This window comes from Schistocerca gregaria, chromosome 6 (assembly GCF_023897955.1).
Source record: "Schistocerca gregaria isolate iqSchGreg1 chromosome 6, iqSchGreg1.2, whole genome shotgun sequence".
In the NCBI taxonomy this organism is placed as follows: domain Eukaryota; kingdom Metazoa; phylum Arthropoda; class Insecta; order Orthoptera; family Acrididae; genus Schistocerca; species Schistocerca gregaria.
Genome location: NC_064925.1, coordinates 496,606,435 through 496,624,428, shown reverse-complemented (window position 1 = coordinate 496,624,428; position 17,994 = coordinate 496,606,435). Strand labels below are relative to the sequence as shown.

At 40.5% G+C, this 17,994-nt stretch overlaps 1 protein-coding gene across 2 annotated transcripts in view; it reads left to right on the top strand.

Annotated features, from left to right (window-relative positions):
- Positions 1–17,994, top strand: part of LOC126278968 (transmembrane protein 68) — a 104,406-nt gene that overhangs the window by 69,867 nt on the left and 16,545 nt on the right. For both annotated transcript variants that reach the window (XM_049979261.1, XM_049979263.1), the window contains one exon: positions 11,910–12,103. In XM_049979261.1, coding sequence (XP_049835218.1) covers positions 11,910–12,103 — 194 coding nt within the window. The remainder of the gene's footprint in view (positions 1–11,909; positions 12,104–17,994) is intronic.

Genomic DNA, 17,994 nt, shown 5'->3' with positions numbered 1-17,994 from the left:
AGGTAACCACGAACTTGTAAGTCATTTTCAGCCAGGTGTCCAGATACTTTTGATCAAATAGTATATTGCGGGGAAATTCCCACCTGCATTATGAAGTAGTCATGGAACTGAATCATGTTGTGATGGGCAGCATGTTCAGTAACTGGATGGTCCAGCTGTCTCTTGGCCACAGTTTGTCAGTGGCCATTCAAGTGGACAGACAGCTTGTTGTTTGTCATGCCCATGTAGGAAGCAGCACAGTTGTTGCAGCTTAGTTTGTAGCTTACATTACTGCTTCCACATGTAGCCCTGCATTTGGTGGAATAGGTGATGGTTGTGATTGGACTGGAGAAGGTGGTGGTGGTGGTGGGAAGAAGTATGGGATAAATATTGCATCTATATCTGTTACAGGGATATGAGGCATGGAGTTGGGAGCAGCAGTAGAGTAGGGATGGACAAGGATATTGCTTAGGTTCATTAGGTGGCGGAATACCACTGTTGAAGGGGTTGGATTCAGTTTCTCCAGTCATGGGTGGACTGAGGCACAAGGGGAGTAACCAGACAGTGGGAATGTGGGAGCTGGTAAATGACTTGAGAGACAAGGCACAGGAGACCTGTTTCTGTATGAGATTGTCTGTGAAGGCCTCAGTGAGATCCTTGGTATGTTTCGAGAGGGACTGCTTATCGCTAAAGATACGACACACTGGTGGCTAGGCTGTTAGGAACTCCTTGGTGTCGAATTGGTGGCACCTGTCCAAGTGAAGATATTGCTGGTGGTTTCTAGGTTTGATTTGGATGGAGGTACCGATGTAGCCATCTTTGAAGTGAAAGTCAACATCGATGGAAGTGGCTTGTTGAGCTGAGAAGTACTAAGTTAAGCAAATAAGCCAGAAGGTGGTGAGATAGCTGGACCACCCATTTGCTTGACAAGCTGCCCAACGCAACTGGCTTCACTTCATTGATTACTCTGCTGTCTGGATCCTTCCTACTAACACCAGCTTCTCTCTCTCTCTCTCTCTCTCTCTCTCTCTCTCCCTCTCTCCCTCTCGCCCTGACTCTCGCCTCTCCCCTGCTCGCCCCTCCCCTGCTCGCCCCTCATTCCCCTGCTCGCCCCTCATTCCCCTGCTCGCCCCTCATTCCCCTGCTCGCCCCTCATTCCCCTGCTCGCCCCTCCCATCCCATCCCCTTCCCTTCCTCTCCCCTCTCATCCCCTTCCCCCTTCCCCCTTCCCCCTTCCCCCTTCCCCCTTCCCTCTTCCCCCCGCCTCTCATCCCCTTCCCCCCGCCTCTCATCCCCTTCCCCTCGCCTCTCATCCCCTTCCCCTCGCCTCTCCTTACCTCCCTTGCTCTCCCCTCCACTCCCCACATGGGCACTATGAACCAAATATCTGAGAACACTCATCATCTGGGAAGGATGGTGGTAGCTGTTTGTACACAATAAGACAAATCCTCAGCAAGCACAAAGTTAGTGATTTTTTTTTTTTTTTTTTTTTTTTTTTTTTTTTTTTTTTTTTTTTTTTGTCTTCCACGGAAGACAGCAGCGTCCTTGGGTTCCATTAAAGATGACTTGGTGCTCCTGAAGGTTAGCATTAAGGAGATACCCAGCAAATGTGACCTTTCATATATCGGACAGACAACTTGTACAGTCCAGTAGAGATAGTGGCTTCAGCTTGGATAATTAATGGAATCTGGTACTACCAGTAATAAACTTACAAAGACATCGCAACAGTGCAGCTCGCAGTGATACATCGACATTCCAGTGAGGATCGACCAGGCATGTACAGGTCTAATCCATAAACACTGTACTTCTTGGCTAGTGATCAATGTGTCAGGCACTGGTGCATCTGTGGCCCATGTGCAGTGACACAGTCTGCGAGTGTAAAAGGACAGAGTGCATGCTAGTGCGTCAGTCTTTCATCTCACTTTGAAGACAGCTGAATGATACACAGCCGAAATATTAAAAGAAGCAGCAATATTTATATGGCTCCACACCCAGAATTAAATAGAGCAGTCATTGTGCCATCAAAATATGAAGATCCACACAAGGAAAAAAATTAAAATCAATGCACCCTGAAACTTAAAAGGACTGGAGATGTTTTGGAAAAGAGGTAGAGTTCGGAAAAGTCGCCCAGAACACCGGGTCAGAGGAGACTTACCAGATGGAATGAGAAGGAATGACTGATTGTTGGGAACAGCACTGGGTGAGATTTGAAAACCTGAGAGGATAAAGGTGGAAGACAGGGCAATATGCAAGATAGAGATTACTGAAACATCAAGCAACAATTAAAATGAGTGAAAAGCTGAGTGCATTGTACATAACGGAAGTGGGAGGTGGGAAGCCCAAAAATATGAGTGTCAGAAAATGAAAGAGTAGTTTCTATGAAGAAATGCTGAGACAGAAGGAATTAACTTAAATTGAGGTCAGGTGGGCAGTGAGAACCAAGGACATGTAGCACTAGTTCTCAACTGCAGAGTTCTGAGAAAATGGCGTTTGTAGGAAGTATCCAGATGGTGCATGTGGTGAAACAGGCACCGATGTCTCAACTGTCATGTTGTAAAGCATGGTTTGCAACAGGATATTGTGTGTTGCCAGTATACACCCTCTGCCTCTGCCCATTCAACCTGACTGATAACAATGTGGTGGTCACGTTGATGTAAAAGGCTGAACATTGTTAAATTACAGCTGGTATAGAACATGTCATGTCACAGGTGGTTCTTCCTTTGGTAGCATATGTTTTGCCAGTTACAGGGTGTGCATAGGTGGCAGTAGGAGGGTGCACATGGCAGCCGTGACGGTCACAGGTGTAGGAATCATATGAAAGGGAGATGATGCAGAAGGAGTATAGGCTATGTGTGACAGGCAAAATCTCAGACAGAATGGATCTGATTTCAGGGGATGATTTCAGGAAGTCATGGCCTTGTGGAAATAGCTGATTAATACATAATACTTTGTGTCAAGTGGTTTGCTCTAAAGTCCTCTCTTGGAGAGGTCATCACTACCAGGAATGGATGGGACAGCCCGGGAAATTGGCTTTTGAACTAGGCTGGTGGGGTAATTACGTCCAGTGAAAGCTGAGGTGAGAATGGTGGTGTATTGCTGTAAAGAGTCTGCATCTGAACAAATATATTTGCCTTGAATGCCAAGGCTTTATGGGAGGGAACATTTGACATGGAAATGATGGCAACTGTAGAAATGTAAGTGGTGGTGTTTGTTAGTAGGTTTTATGGGGACGGAAATGTGTAACTGGCCTTCCATGAAGATGGGATCAACATTGAGGAATTCAGAATAGGACCATATGAAATTTAATCGGGAGAAGGTATTTAGAGATACCAGGAATTTTAACTGGTCAGCATCACCATGTGTCCATATGGCAAAGATGTCATCAATGTATCTAAACCAAACCAGGCACTGAAGGCTTGTGAATACCAGGGAATCCCCCTTCAAGCAATCCATGATAAAATTGGCATAGCAAGTAGCCATCTTTGTTCCCATGACCGTACCCCTGATCTGTTTGAACGTCTGCCCCTCAAAGGTGAAGTAGTTGTTGGTAAGTATAAAGTTGATTAAGGTGAGCAGGAAGGATGTCATAGATTTGGAATCAGGTGGGCACTGACTGAGGAAATGTTCAGCAGCAGACAAACCATGTATGTGGGGGATGTTGGTATAGAGGGACCTGGCATCAATGGTGACAATCAAGGTGTGTGGTGGGAGTGGGGCGGGCACGGATTTAAGATGATCTAGGAAATTGTTGGTATCTTTAATATAGGAGGGAAGTCTTTGGACTATGGGTTGCAGGTGTTGACCAGTGAAGGCAGATATATGTTCAGGGGTGCTCTGAAGCCAGCAACTATTGAGTGGCCAGGATGATTGGGTTTGTGGATCACAGGAAGAAGATAAAAGGATTACCTCATCAACCTAGTTGAAAAATGTGTTTCCCGTGGCATCGCACTGCTGATTCCCACAAAAAACAACTTCAGAGTGCTGGACTTGTCACTAAATATCATCCTGGTCTTGAATGTATTAATCAGCTAATTCAACAAAGACATTACTTCCAAGAATCATGCCATGAAATTAGGTCCATTCTGTCTGAGATTTTGCCCACAACACATAGAATAGCTTTTCATTGCCCTCCCAATCTCTGCAATATCCTTGGCAGACCTTATGCCCCTTCTGCACCCATCTCCCTGCCCTATGGCTCCTACCCCTGTGACTGTCCCTGCTGCAAGACTTGCCCTGTACACCCTCCTACCACCACCCATATCAGCCCTATAACTGGCAAAACATATATTATCAAAGGGAGAGCCACCTGTAAAATGACATGTCATATATCATCTGTTGCGTAAACACTGTTTGGCCTTTTACATCGGCATGATTACCACTTAGTTGCCAGTTAGGATTAATCGGCATAAGCAGAGGGTGTATACCAAAAATACACAATATTTTATTGCAGAGCATTTCAACAAGGCGGCAATCGTAACCTTGGTGACTGTTTCACCACATGCGCCATCTGTGTTCCTCCCTCAAATGCCAGTTTTTCAGAACTCCACAGGTGGGAACTAGTGCTACAACATGTCCTTGTTTCTCACCACCCACTTGGCCTTAATTTATGTTAATTCCTTCTGTCACAGCATTTATTCACAGTAACTATTCCTTTCTTCACTTCATTTTAGTTTTCAACATCTTTCATTTTCTGACCTATCTATTTTTCATTGTCTCACCTTCCATCTGTGTCACATACAATGCACTTAACTTTTCACTCTTATTAACTAATGCACAATTTTTTATCAAAAATCTCAGTCTTGCATATTACTCTGTCTTCCTAATTTAACCTCTCAAGTTTTCAGTCTTGTCCGGTGCAGTCCCAAACAATCAGCCTTTACTTCTCATCCCATCCGTTAAGTCTCCCCAAATCTGGGGTTCGGGTGAATTTTACAAAATGTACCCCTGTTCCTAAACCTCTCCAGTCTTTTTCCTTCACACTCTTCCTTCCCCTTCAACTCTTCTGCTGTAAGGAGCCACACCTGTGTGTGTGTGTGTGTGTGTGTGTGTGTGTGTGTGTGTGTGTGTGTGTGTGTGTGTGTGTGTTTTCATTGGAATATTTTATCATTATTTAATCAGCTGTCTTCCAACTGAGATCTTAAGAAGTATTATGTATATTGTCAAGTGGCATTACTTATTATTAATGTAAAATGCTTGATGTTTGTTTCTGTCTTAAATAACTGCAACTACAGATGCTTTATTCATCTTTGAATCTTTCCATGAAATCGAACTCGTCAACAATATAAAATAAAACAAGATAGGTACACTGCATAATAAAGTAAATGACACATTGTGGAGCAATTAAAAGATAAAAGCTCTACCTACGTAGTTGAGTGACAAAGACAACAACAACAAAAAGAATGAAACAGGTAAATGACAGCAAGTGTGAGAGTAATAAGTGTGCACTTAACTTTTTGCCACTGTTTTCATTGTGTAGTCAACAGTGACAAAAAGAAAAGTGGAAACTTTCAGCCAGTTTGACAAAAGAGAGAAAGCTGTTTGGCTTAGATATAATTAATTAGATACTGATCTGGAAGTACCTTTCCATTTTATTGTAAAAATCTTGGTGAACTGTTTTAAATATATAAGTACAGATGATAACCTGTATATGCAAACAAAAAGTTTGTGGTATTTCAGGACAGCCACAGAAACTGCCTTGTAATTTAGGCGAAACTCATCTGGGCACACAAGATAAATAAAAAAACTTAATGGGCAGCATGCAAAAGGTGTTCTCCTTTTTAACCACTGTAATTTATATACAGCTGCTGTGAAAATGACCAGCACAAGAAACTTGTTACACTATATTCAATTCAGTACAGCAACTGGTTACACCAAAATTGATGTAACACAGGAAGAGGAGTCAGTAAATAGAGTACACTGCTCCACATGCTTGGATGTACACACTGATGAAAACTGAAAATGGAACAAGTGTATTACTGAGCTTCTCAAACAACTAAGTTCACCTAATTTTACCCTTTATATGATTGCTAATCTTGGAAACAAAAGAATCAACTTGTTGACATTTTTTGCATATTTCCACTCAATAATGTCTTACACAATAATTATCTCAGGTAAATCATCACTTAGTGGGTATTTATTGCATAAAAGTGAGCAATAAGAACAATAAATGGTGTTCACCCATGGACATTATGTAGGTGCCTCATCAAGGAGTAGGCTATCACATTATGTGTATATTCTAATAACATTTGTGATAAATGAGCCATCACAGTGTGAGAACAACAGTGATGTCCATACACTAAAGGAAAAAAGACCTTCATTACTCAGTGGCTCAGAAAGGAGTTCAGTATGCAGCAAAATCTGAACATTCACACAGTAACATAAAATGTCTGACAGGTAGCAAAGCGAGTTTTAAAACTAACATAAAATAATTTTTCATTGACAACTCCTCGTATTCCATGGATGCATTTCCATTAAAAAAACTGGTAGCCTGTTTAAATAAAACCAGTTTTTTTATTAGTTGTCAGTAGGTCCAAAAAACTAAGGTGCACATTAATGTTAACACAAATAATTTATTATAATTAACTAACTGATGCTTTCATGAGTCCATGCAGCTGATTGGTATGAATGAATGGTGCTTGTCTGAGATGTTAGTATTGGAAAGAAACAATAAAACACTTCCCCCACTCACATCCAGTAAACCTGCAGTGGACATGGCACTGTATACATGCCTAACTGTATGTATCTCACAGCTTGATTCATCAATGTCAATTATAATTAAACATATATTTAAATATGACAATCTCCAGAAGTATTTTTGTTTGTTAACCATCAGGAAAGCTACACTCTTAAGAAGCTGTTAATGTTACTCAATGGTCTTGGATTCAGCTAGTGGTTGCTAGGTTCGTGTTAGTATTATAAAATATACCTGATAACTGTGAGTCTCAGGGGCAATTCCCTCCCTGTTGCTCCCACGCCACCTACTTTGTGAGCAACACCTCCCCAACCATCAAGGATTTCAGTCCCCACTTCTGAGCCACAGAAGAGTAAGGCTGTGTTTGAGGATGGGATGGAGATTCTGGCATCTGCTGAGGACCTAAATCTTGCCGGAGCCTCAGTCACAATTGATATAGACTGCTCAGGCAATAAGGTGGTGCCAACAGGTGACCCTGAGGTGTAACCTGCCTCATTGAATGTTCATGGCTTCCCAGTCTTACGATGAAGTCATCCTCCAGTGAAATTGTGGCAGTTTTTACCTCTGCCTGGCTGAGCCACGGAAACTGTTAAACTTTACACCTGCTTTCTGCATAGCCCTCCAGGAACCTGCTTCCCAGCAATGCGGACCCCTGTCCTCTGTGGCTATACGGAATATTACAGGAACCATAGTGACTACAATCAAGTGTCGGGTGGAGTTTGCATTTATGTCCTAAACTCAGTCTGTAGTGAAACTGTGCCCCCTTCAAACCCCTCTTGAAGCTGTGGCTGTCAGATACGGACGATGCAGGAAATAACTGTCTGCAATGTATATCTTCCTCCATATGATTCAGTACCTCTGAATGAATTAGCTGCACTGATTGATCAACTCCCTAAACCTTTCCTACTTTTGGGAGATTTTAATGCCCATAACCCCTTGTGGGGTGACATCATGCTTACTGGCTGAGGCAAAGATGTCGAAACTTTATTGTCTCAGTTCGACCTCGGCCTCTTAAATGTTGGGGCTGCCACACATTTCAGTGTGGCTCGAGGTAGTAACTTGGGCATTGATTTATTGATTTGCAGCCCAGGGCTTCTCCCATCTATCCACTGGAGAGCACATGACAACCTGTGTGGTAGTGACCACTTCCCCATCTTCCTGTAACTGCCCCGGCGTCAGGCCCACGGACACCTGCCCAGATGGGCTTTAAACTAGGTGAACTGGAAAACTTCCTCCTCTGATATCACCGTTGACTTTGCCCCACATGGTAACATTGATGTGATGGTTAAGCAGGTGACTATCACAATCGTTTCTGCAGCAGAACATGCGATTCCTTGCTCTTTAGGGTTCCCTCAGGGAAAGACAGTCCCTTAGTGGTTGCCGGAAGTCGTTGAGGCAATTGCAGGACATCGGCGAGCTCTACAGCAACATAAGGGACACCCTTCCATAGAGGATCTGATAGCCTTCATGCGGCTCCGTGCCCGTGTGCGCCAGCTTATAACATGACAGAAAGAGGTGTGTTGGGAGAGGTACGTGTCGACCATTGGGTGCCATACGTCATCTCCCCAAGTCTGGACGAAGATCAAACATGTTTTCGGGTACTAGACCCCAAAAAGTGTTCCCGGTGTTAACATCAATGGTGTGCTATGTACCGACACAATCGCGATTGCCGAGCACTTTGCTGAGCACAATGCTGGAGCTTCTGCATCAGCAAACTATCCCCACAGCCTTTCACACCCACAAACGACGGATGGAAAGGAAAGTCCTCTTGTTCACTATACGCCACAGTGAACCATATAATGCCCCATTTACGGAGTGGGAGCTCCTCAGCGCACTTGCACAGTGCCCCGACACAGCTCCTGGGCCAGATCGGATTCACAGTCAGATGATTAAACATCTCTCGTGTCACTACAAACGCCGTCTCCTCGTCATCTTCAACTGGATCTGGTGCGATGGTGTCTTAGCACCATTGTTCTGGTGCTCAAACCTGACAAAAACCCACTTCATGTGGATAGCTATCAGCCTCACCATTGTTGTTTGTGAGCTGCTGGAGTGTATGGTGTGTCGGTGGTTGGGATGGGTCCTGGAGGCTTTGTGTCAGGGCGGCTTCTGCCAAGGGTGCTCTACCACTGGTAATCGTGTGTCCCTCGAGTCTGCCATCTGAACAGCCTTTTCCAGATGCCAACACCTGGTTTCTGTCTTTTTTGATCCATGCAAAGCATATGACACCACCTGGCGACATCATATCCTTAGCACATTATACAGGTAGTGTCTCCGAGGCCTGCTCTCGATTTTTATCCAGTATTTCCTGTCGCTCCATACTTTCTGTGTCCAAGTTGGTGGCTCCCGTAGTTCCCCCCATATAATCTTTTGAGTTGGTAGGGATTCACAATTTCTTGTTTTGTATCAGATTGTAGCTTGTTGAAGACTTTTGCAGCAGAATACAGAGTTCCAGTTTGCACCAAAACAGACACAGACTGAAAAAAATCATTTTAACTTCTTGTACTGTTGTTGTAAATGATAGATATTGTTTGCTATAATTGCAGTTAACTTACAATGTTTGAAGAAATTGAAATATCTTGGATAAACACGTACCTTTACTTTTTGTGCCCTCTTACTTGAAATGTTAGTTCTCGGTTCTGATTTAACAGATTTCATGTACATATATGGTTTTAAAAACATTTATTAGAATTGTGCTAAAAGTGTCCTTAGTGAACCTGTTGTAATAAATGTTTTCAGTACGCCTATAAAAATATTTCCCACAAAACTTTATGCACCTTTCCCTTCATCACCAATGGTTCTAGTCGATTTTTTTGGTGAATATCATTTGATGCACTGATATACTATGTTCAGCTTAAGAAAATATCTGCAGTTACATCTTTTCTTCAGTCATAGGAAAGAGGAAGCCACATGATTTCATATCAAGTAAATGGGCTGGGTAGTATTTGTGAATTTTTAGTCTGCAAAATATTGGCTGGTATTACTGCTAGTCTTGCATTTATGCTCAACTGAATCTACCAATACTGCATGTTGAATTTTGTCTCATAATGTAATGATGATGTGGCATATGACATCATACCTACACTAACTAAGTATTTCTTTTGCATTTGTATTAGTTTTTGGAATGTAGGATGTTGTGACTGACTGATCTGTAGTGTAGCTCAAGGTAGACTGTTTGGTTAAGAGTGGATGAAGGGGTATTGAACATGCATTTGTGGTTTGTTGTTCTGCAAAAGGAAAGAAATATAATTTCACTTGAGGTGCTTCAAAGTCCAAAAGACATGACTTGATGTAAGCAGCATGTCACTTACAGTTCAGCACTCATTGTGTAGAAAGTGCCTAGAGAACAGGTAGACAGTTATAATGACAATGAGGTTTCCCTTTTGTCCTCACATCGGTGACTTCTCTTAATCTTGCTGTGTGGGCTCCTCATGAGGAAGCACTAAGCATCAGATGGTATTTGATTGTGGGTTAATATTGTCTCTCACCAGTCAAGACATATTTTTTTTTTGTGAAATATCCTCTGCTGAACTTTTTGTCTAAGTATCAATACCAGTGAACCTGTTTTGTTCTGTGCTGGTGCCTTGATGAATGCCACACCTCAGGAACATCTCCTGGAGAGATCTAAATACTCATGTGCAGCTGCTTGTGCTGGAGTCTTTCTGGTATGTGTGAAACTCTTGGCCTCTACAGTTGCTATTTTTGGGTTTCCTGAACTATTTTTTCTCACAGGATCGGTATTTCTTCTTTACCTCACTTCTGCTGCAAGACTTCCATATCATGGATTGTCTTTATATGAACCCTTCCTCTCTCACACAAAATCAATTTCTGACTGGGTCCCTGGAGGGAATATTGTCTCTAAGAATTTATTTTATTTGTATCTAATGCAGATGCATTGAGTTAAAGTAACTTAAGTGTCTAGTGAGACTTTTATAGATAGACCATCATCTAAGAACTATCACATACAGTTTTCATTCCACTTGGGAGTGACAGAGGAGAAGTCACTATTAAAAGCTCATGGGCGTTAAGTTAGTTAACACTGATGTAAGCTGAAAAACAATATTAGAGTGTCAGGTGTTTCGTTGCTGATAATGTGCTTAAACAATATCGAGAAATTTTATCTATCTAGGTGCAATGTTTTACATTTCATTTTTTGTAGTATCAGTTGCTAATGATTATACTGAATACCAATTTTTCAGTAATATTCTCCTAATTTTGCAACATTTTTTATTGCAGATTGTATATGAGAGCACTGCTACTCAGCTGTGATAAATAACAAAGTGGTATTGCCCTGTGGCCAAGGCACTGGCTTTGCATTGGTGCACTGATACTTGTTGAAGTACATCTGAGACAACATTGGATATTTTTTATTTTGAGACTGGGCCTGATCTTCCTCAATGTTTCAGACAAGTGTAGAGGCTGGGTGTGCTGCTCATTGGGAGCTCCAGTGTTAGGCAGGTGATATGCCCTTTTAAGCAAATAATGAGCAAGTCCACTCTGATTGTATGGGCCTTGTCTGGGATGTGCAAGAGGCTCTGTCAATGGTGATTAAACATGCTGCACGCACCCAGCTTCAAATGATCACTCATGTCACCACAAGTGATTCTTTCTGTTAGGGTTCAGAGGCAATACTCAGTTTTTGCACGTGGCTAGCTGCTTTGGTGAAGGCAGCTAGCCTTTCTCAGATTCTCTGGAGAGGCTGGTGATCATTTGCTTATGATGTGGTATCCTCCTCATATACTAACAGGCATAGAGTCTAAGAAATAGCCAGCCACATATATCTGCTCTTTATTCGAGTTGACTTATCATCAATTGTAAACACTCAATTCTGAAGATGATCATTTTTATTGTCAAGACTAGTCATCAGTCATTTTGTCACACAACTGAGACTGTAAAGACAAACTTTGCTTAAAATACACATAGTTGTGCCATCCCTCACTATGAAATATCATGTCATCATATGTCTTCTCTCTTCTTTTGTTATGATTTTTGTTCTTTAACAGCTTGTGTGTGTGTGTGTGTGTGTGTGTGTGTGTGTGTGTGTGTGTGTGTGTGTGTGTGTGTGTGTGTTTGTTAATGTCTTGAGTTTAGATATGTAGGTGTGCACTTAAAAATTAAATAATTCTGTATTAATTAGGTAACAAAAGTACTGACAGAATGGATTATATGTATTGAAGTCTGCTACATTGTACCTTATTAAGTGTATCAATATTTTTATAATGTATAATTTTTTTTGTAGGTTGGACAATTGTATCTGAGGTGCTGGGAGTCATACCTGGCACAGTGCACACATGTGCTAATATACTGAAGGAAAATAACCTGCTTGCTATTTCACCAGGTGGTGTGTATGAAGCACAGTTTGGAGATTCATACTACAGACTAATGTGGAAGAAAAGACTCGGTTTTGCAAAAGTTGCACTTGAAGCCAAAGCGGTAAATATGTGTATATCTGTGTGTGTTTGTAACTGTACTACTAACACCATACTTAGTTAATTAAAGGTCATCAGATGAAAGTACACCGCTTACCAGAAATAGCTAGTGTCTTCCATTTTCCTTAACATTCTTTCTCAGTGGTAAATAAGATATGCACACCTCTTGTTGTACATAGTTTCATTGATTTGCATTATTGTTACATAGATCCAGACTGAAGAAACCATTGTGAATATAGAATACTTATTTTACTCATGAATTAACATGCTTAGATATAGCAGCCATTTAACAGCACATTAGTAAAGTAGTCTTCAAATATGAGACAAATAAAAATTAATACAAGAATTGTCATAAACATGTAATTGTACACATCCTAATTCTTAGTCTATGATTGTAAGCGTCCCGGACAGAAAAGTGTGTACATTATTCTGATTCTGTTACTGCACTTAAGGTTCCCAGGTCTTGATTCTTACTTGAAATGAGGCTTTCAGAACTTGAATATTGCTTAGAATGTACATTAAGGGATGCTCTTCGTTCATGCATGCATATCTCTTATCATCCTCAATTTCCAAATGATTTTGTTACTAAAAGTCAGTGTCAATTGCCATAAACCTAATAACACGTAGTGACTGGATATATGAAAGTAATTCTCTTAATTATGAGTTGATGAGTACTAGTCAGTATTAGTTAAGATATTTTACAGAAGTAGCCTGCAGTAGTTGCCAGTGTCAATGCATAACTATACTTACACCACAGCACAGAGGGCCATTTTCTTTGATGGTATTTATGGAACATGATCTATGTATGTATGTATGTATGTATGCATGCATGCATACATTCACATATACACATGGGAAAAATATATTAAAAACAAAGATTCCAAGACTTACCAAGCGGGAAAGCGCCGGCAGACAGGCACAATGAACAAAACACACACACACACACACACAGAATTACTAGCTTTCACAACCGATGGTTGCTTCTTCAGGAAGGAGAGGGAAAGACGAAAGGATGTGGGTTTTAAGGGAGAGGGTAAGGAGTCATTCTAATCCCGGGAGCGGAAAGACTTCCCTTAGGGGGGAAAAAAAGGACAGGTGTACACTCGCGCGCGCACACACACACACACACACACACACACACACACACACACACACACATTCGCCACTGGTTCCCTTCTTTTCTCTGCTACAGCAGAATGTGCTGCTTATATAAAATGAATTCTATAGGTCAGTGAAGAGTTGACACTTTATTTATATACTTCAATATATTAATATACTTTGACATGTATAAACAACAATATATTAATATACAATATATTAATATACTTTGATGTGTATAAACAACAAATAATTATGTATAATGTTAGGGTAACACACAATTTTTTCTGAATACTTCATTCATCAATAATAGTTCATCAAAAATGTCCAGATTATGATTTAATGGAAATGTTATTAAAAATATCTGACTAAATTTGCATCCTTTCAGTTTTGTGTAACCTTTGGCAGTCATTTTAAGTTCTTTAAAGGCATGTTAAAACACTTTATAGCCCAGTTTTTGTCACTGCAATAGTACTTTGCACATATTTGTATAGACATGAGGTGTCATTATACAGAGACAGTGAATCATAAAGTTTTATGGGTGAATAAATGCTGACTAAAAACATAGTTTTATGACTTCAGAACCCTTTAGAACCCTTGCTATGTGTTCACTACATCAGTTAAAACTACATTTTTGTCAGACTGTATATTATGTGCATAAATACAGCAACTTTGAACCTGTGGATGTCAGTAACGGATAATGATATTGATAAGTCTCAAAGTTCCCCAAGAATGTCATCTTAAGAACATGTGGGAAAAATTATGATATGCTTTGAATAGAAATTATAGAAGTGAAGTGGACAGCTCCACAATTGGTATTTTCATTCAGGAAGTGCCCCATGAAGCAGCAGTTTCTTTATAGTCCCAGTTGCCTTGGCTGGAGGAAGTGTGTAATGTTTAAAGTTTGAACCTGTACTTTAGGACAGCTACAGTGTGTTTATTCTTCTGGTAGCTATACGTATGGTCACTAGGCCAGGGGCTATCCAAACACTTGACCCCTTATCTCTCTGACAGATGTAATGCAAGATATGACCCCCTGAAAAATCGCATTTTCATGCATGGCATTTTGGAACATATTGGTACCAAGCACTATCGTGCTCAGACCATTGTGAAAAGGCAATACTACTTGGTTTTTAAGTTGTTGTTGCTGCTGCTGAAAAGCCACCAATACGTGAACTAATGGCTGTCATTGCTCAGTGTGAAACAAACAATGCTGCCATTGGTCTGTGGAGGGATGGAAGGTTTTATATGAGCTGCAATACGTGATGTGGCACCCCAGAGGGTGTCTTAAGAAGCTAGCAGATGCCTATCAAACTTTATTAACTTTGAGTATGTTGTGAATGAAGTGAAATTTGCAGAAAGTGATGTGATAGTGTATGGTACCTTTTCCATGTATGGATCAAGATAAATAGGTTTGGGTAGCAAAATTAATGAAATAGGAAGTAACTAGGTCATGTGCCAAATTGTTTGGCTCATTTGTGCAGCTAAATTCGGGAAAAATGAGTTCCAGGTATGGTGTGCTTCAATCCTTGGGGACAGATTTCCACTAAAGTTAAGCATTTATCATTAGGGACAGGAAAAAATAGTTTTATTTTTTGGCAAAATTCAGTGTTATTTTTGGCCAAATTCGAAGTTACTTTTTGTCAAATATGTTACTACTTTTTTGGCAGATTCAGTGTTATTTTTACCAACATATTTGTTATTTCTGCTGTGACATCGTGTCTTTTTTGCCTTATTTGATGTCTGTATTTATTTATTTATTGCCAAATCAGGTTTTATTTAAAGTCAGATTGAGTGTTACTTTTTGCCAAATTAGGTGTCTTATAATCAAATTCATAGTTATTTTTCGAAATTCAGTGAAATTTTATTGCCTTTTTGGTACTGTTTTTTTGCCATTTTCGGTGCACATTCTTGCTGAATTTGGTACAGGTCCCCCCCCCCCCCCTTCCAAAATTGGTGATGATTGTAAAATCACTTTTTTTTCCTTTTTCTTTTTTTTTACTTTCCAGATTTGGTGTTGGTCCTCTTCAGATTCCATGATTGTTGCCAAATTCAATGGTTTTTTTTGGGAAATTTTTTGCCAAATTTGGTTTTTTTCCCCCACATTATTTCTTGCCAAATTCAGTTTTTTGTGAAATTGTGTTTTCCCAAATTACAAGTTGTTTTCAAAAATTTGGTGTTGTTTTTGACAAATTTGTTGTTTTTGCCAGATGCAGTGTTCTTTTGCCGGATTAAGTGTTGCTTCCAACAAATTCTGTGTTTTTTCTTCTACAAATATGTTTTTTTTTCTTTTACCAAATTCTGTGGTTTGCCAATTTAAATGTGAAATGAACCCACTGAATTATCATTTTAAGATTACGCACAAACCTCAACCTCGAGGAGATTAGAAGACAAAATGCTATTTCAACATTCAATAACCAGCAATTACAAAAATTAAGAAATTACTATCTTAAGATTTTCAACAGGAAGATTTAAATTTTGTGATATCTTGTAAGAATCACCAATTTTGCATTTTTTGCTAAAAGCTGTTATTTTTGTGTTGTTGTTTCCACAAAATTTGCTTGTCCCTACTAACAATAGTAGCAAAAAGTGATCCTGTGCAGTAGCATGTACAGGTGTGTCAAGTTTGATGTGAAGGGGAAGAAAGGGTTAGGATGTGGGAGACAGTATGGAGTGGCTCAAAAGAGAACTAGTACACATTGAGGCCAGTGTGGTTGTAAGAATGGAGAGCATGCCATTCAGAGGAGCAGATGCTGAAGGCAGGTCAAGTTTGTGATTAGCTACAGTTCGGCAGTGACCAGCATGTAGAGAACAGGTTATTTATCATACAAACATAAAAACTTCCAGGTATTTACAGCATAGCTGATATAAAACCTGATTGCCTTTGCACTGCCTTTGACCAGACAGGAAATGCCTATGACTGGAATGGAATAGATAGTGGTGTATGATGTATGATACAGGCTTGCACATTGGTCATCCATGGAGAATGACCTACTGTATTTACTCGAATCTAAGATGCACCGCCCGCATCTCGTGGTCATGCGGTAGCATTCTCGCTTCCCAAGCCCAGGTTCCCTGGTTCGATTCCTGGCGGGGTCAGGGATTTTCTCTGCCTCGTGATGGCTGGGTGTTGTGTGATGATGTCCTTAGGTTGGTTAGGTTTAAGTAGTTCTAAGTTCTAGGGGACTGATGACCATCGATGTTAAGTCCCATAGTGCTCAGAGCCATTTCTAAGCCGCACCTGAAAAATGAGACTCGAAATGGAGAAAAAAAAAATTCCTGAATCTAAGCTGCTCCTGAAATTTGAGACTCAAAATTCAAGGTGAGAGAGAGGTTTTCGACCACCCCTCCAAACCGAAACAAAGTCGGTCCGTTGTAACATGAAACACAACTGAGGTCGAACGGATGAAGACACAGCTACCACAACAACCGGCTGCAAGCCCGAAATCTTTTTGAATACAGCTGCAGTAGTTTGGGTCGAGTCGTAAGTTTAACACTTAAGCTTTACCAAGTAGCCATTGCCATGTGTCAGGTGCTCTGCACGTATTTATACGGGTACCCTTCCTTTTTTCACGTGCTTCATCTGGTTTGAATCGATTGCTTATTTTGCTATGATCTGATAAGTGTCGTTCTCTTTGTTATAGGTGTTTATGTCACTTTAAGCTGAAAACACATTATTGTACTGTGTCGTGCATTGTTTGTCGCATTCTGATACTGAGTGCTCACGACCTGTCGCCGCTCACAGCATTACTTGTTTTTGTGTGGGGTACCGTGGCTTACAATAAAAAAAAAAGAAAAAAGAAAGGGAGCAATTGTCTCATAAGCAAAACAATGGCAAAATTCTGCTATTTGTTGTTACTTATACTGTTGCTTCCTTTGATAATGATCAACAAGAACCAAATAATAGACTGTAGAAGATGTTCTGAACGAGAGTTTAGCGAAAAATTTTCTCCGTTTGAAAATCTTTGCAGACGCTTCTTTAGTACATTACATTCTGCACATAAATTAGTCATCTTAAATTTAAAAATCTTGTTAGTTGCCGTGCCTCATTTCTGAATGTGTCACTATTCAGCATAAGAATAATATGAATATAAACATGACATGATATTTATATTCTTCTGCGTTTGCTGTTGTCTCACTCTAGTTTCGTAGTTTATTAGGCAGACGGGATTTAAATGAGATAGTAGCAAACATGAAAGAATACATGGCATAATGTTTACATTTTTCTCTGTGGTTTTTTTTTCTGACGCAGAGGTTTTGGCGCCAGTATTTATCTTTGTGTCTGCAAAGTATGCCTACATATATTCGACTGCAGAAGTTAGTCGTGGCCGCACCTACCAACATTTTTCAGAATTTCCGCTTGCTTTGCACTCAATTCTAAGCCGCAGGCGGTTTTTTGGATTACAAAAACCGGAAAAAAGGTGCGGCTTAGATTCGAGTAAAAACGGTATTGGGTACAACATTGGAACGGTAGTGGCTGGGGGATGGACTTAGGGTGTTGCATATGGTGAGAGTGATTGAATACCACTTCAGAGGAAAGGATATCCCTCATTGTGGGACAGAATGAGAGATAGTTGAAGTTCTGATGGAAGGTGTGGTTGTATTTTTAGACTGTACTCTGTACAAAATACTGTAAAATTAACTACTAACTAGGATGCAGTGGGGTGAAGATCACATGGGAGCATGGTACACATTCAGCCAATCCCATGAGACCAGTGGCTGTGGCAATAATCACAATTGCCAAACCTTCACCCCCACACCACCACTTCCAGTCTGCAAGTTGACTGAGTAAGGTAG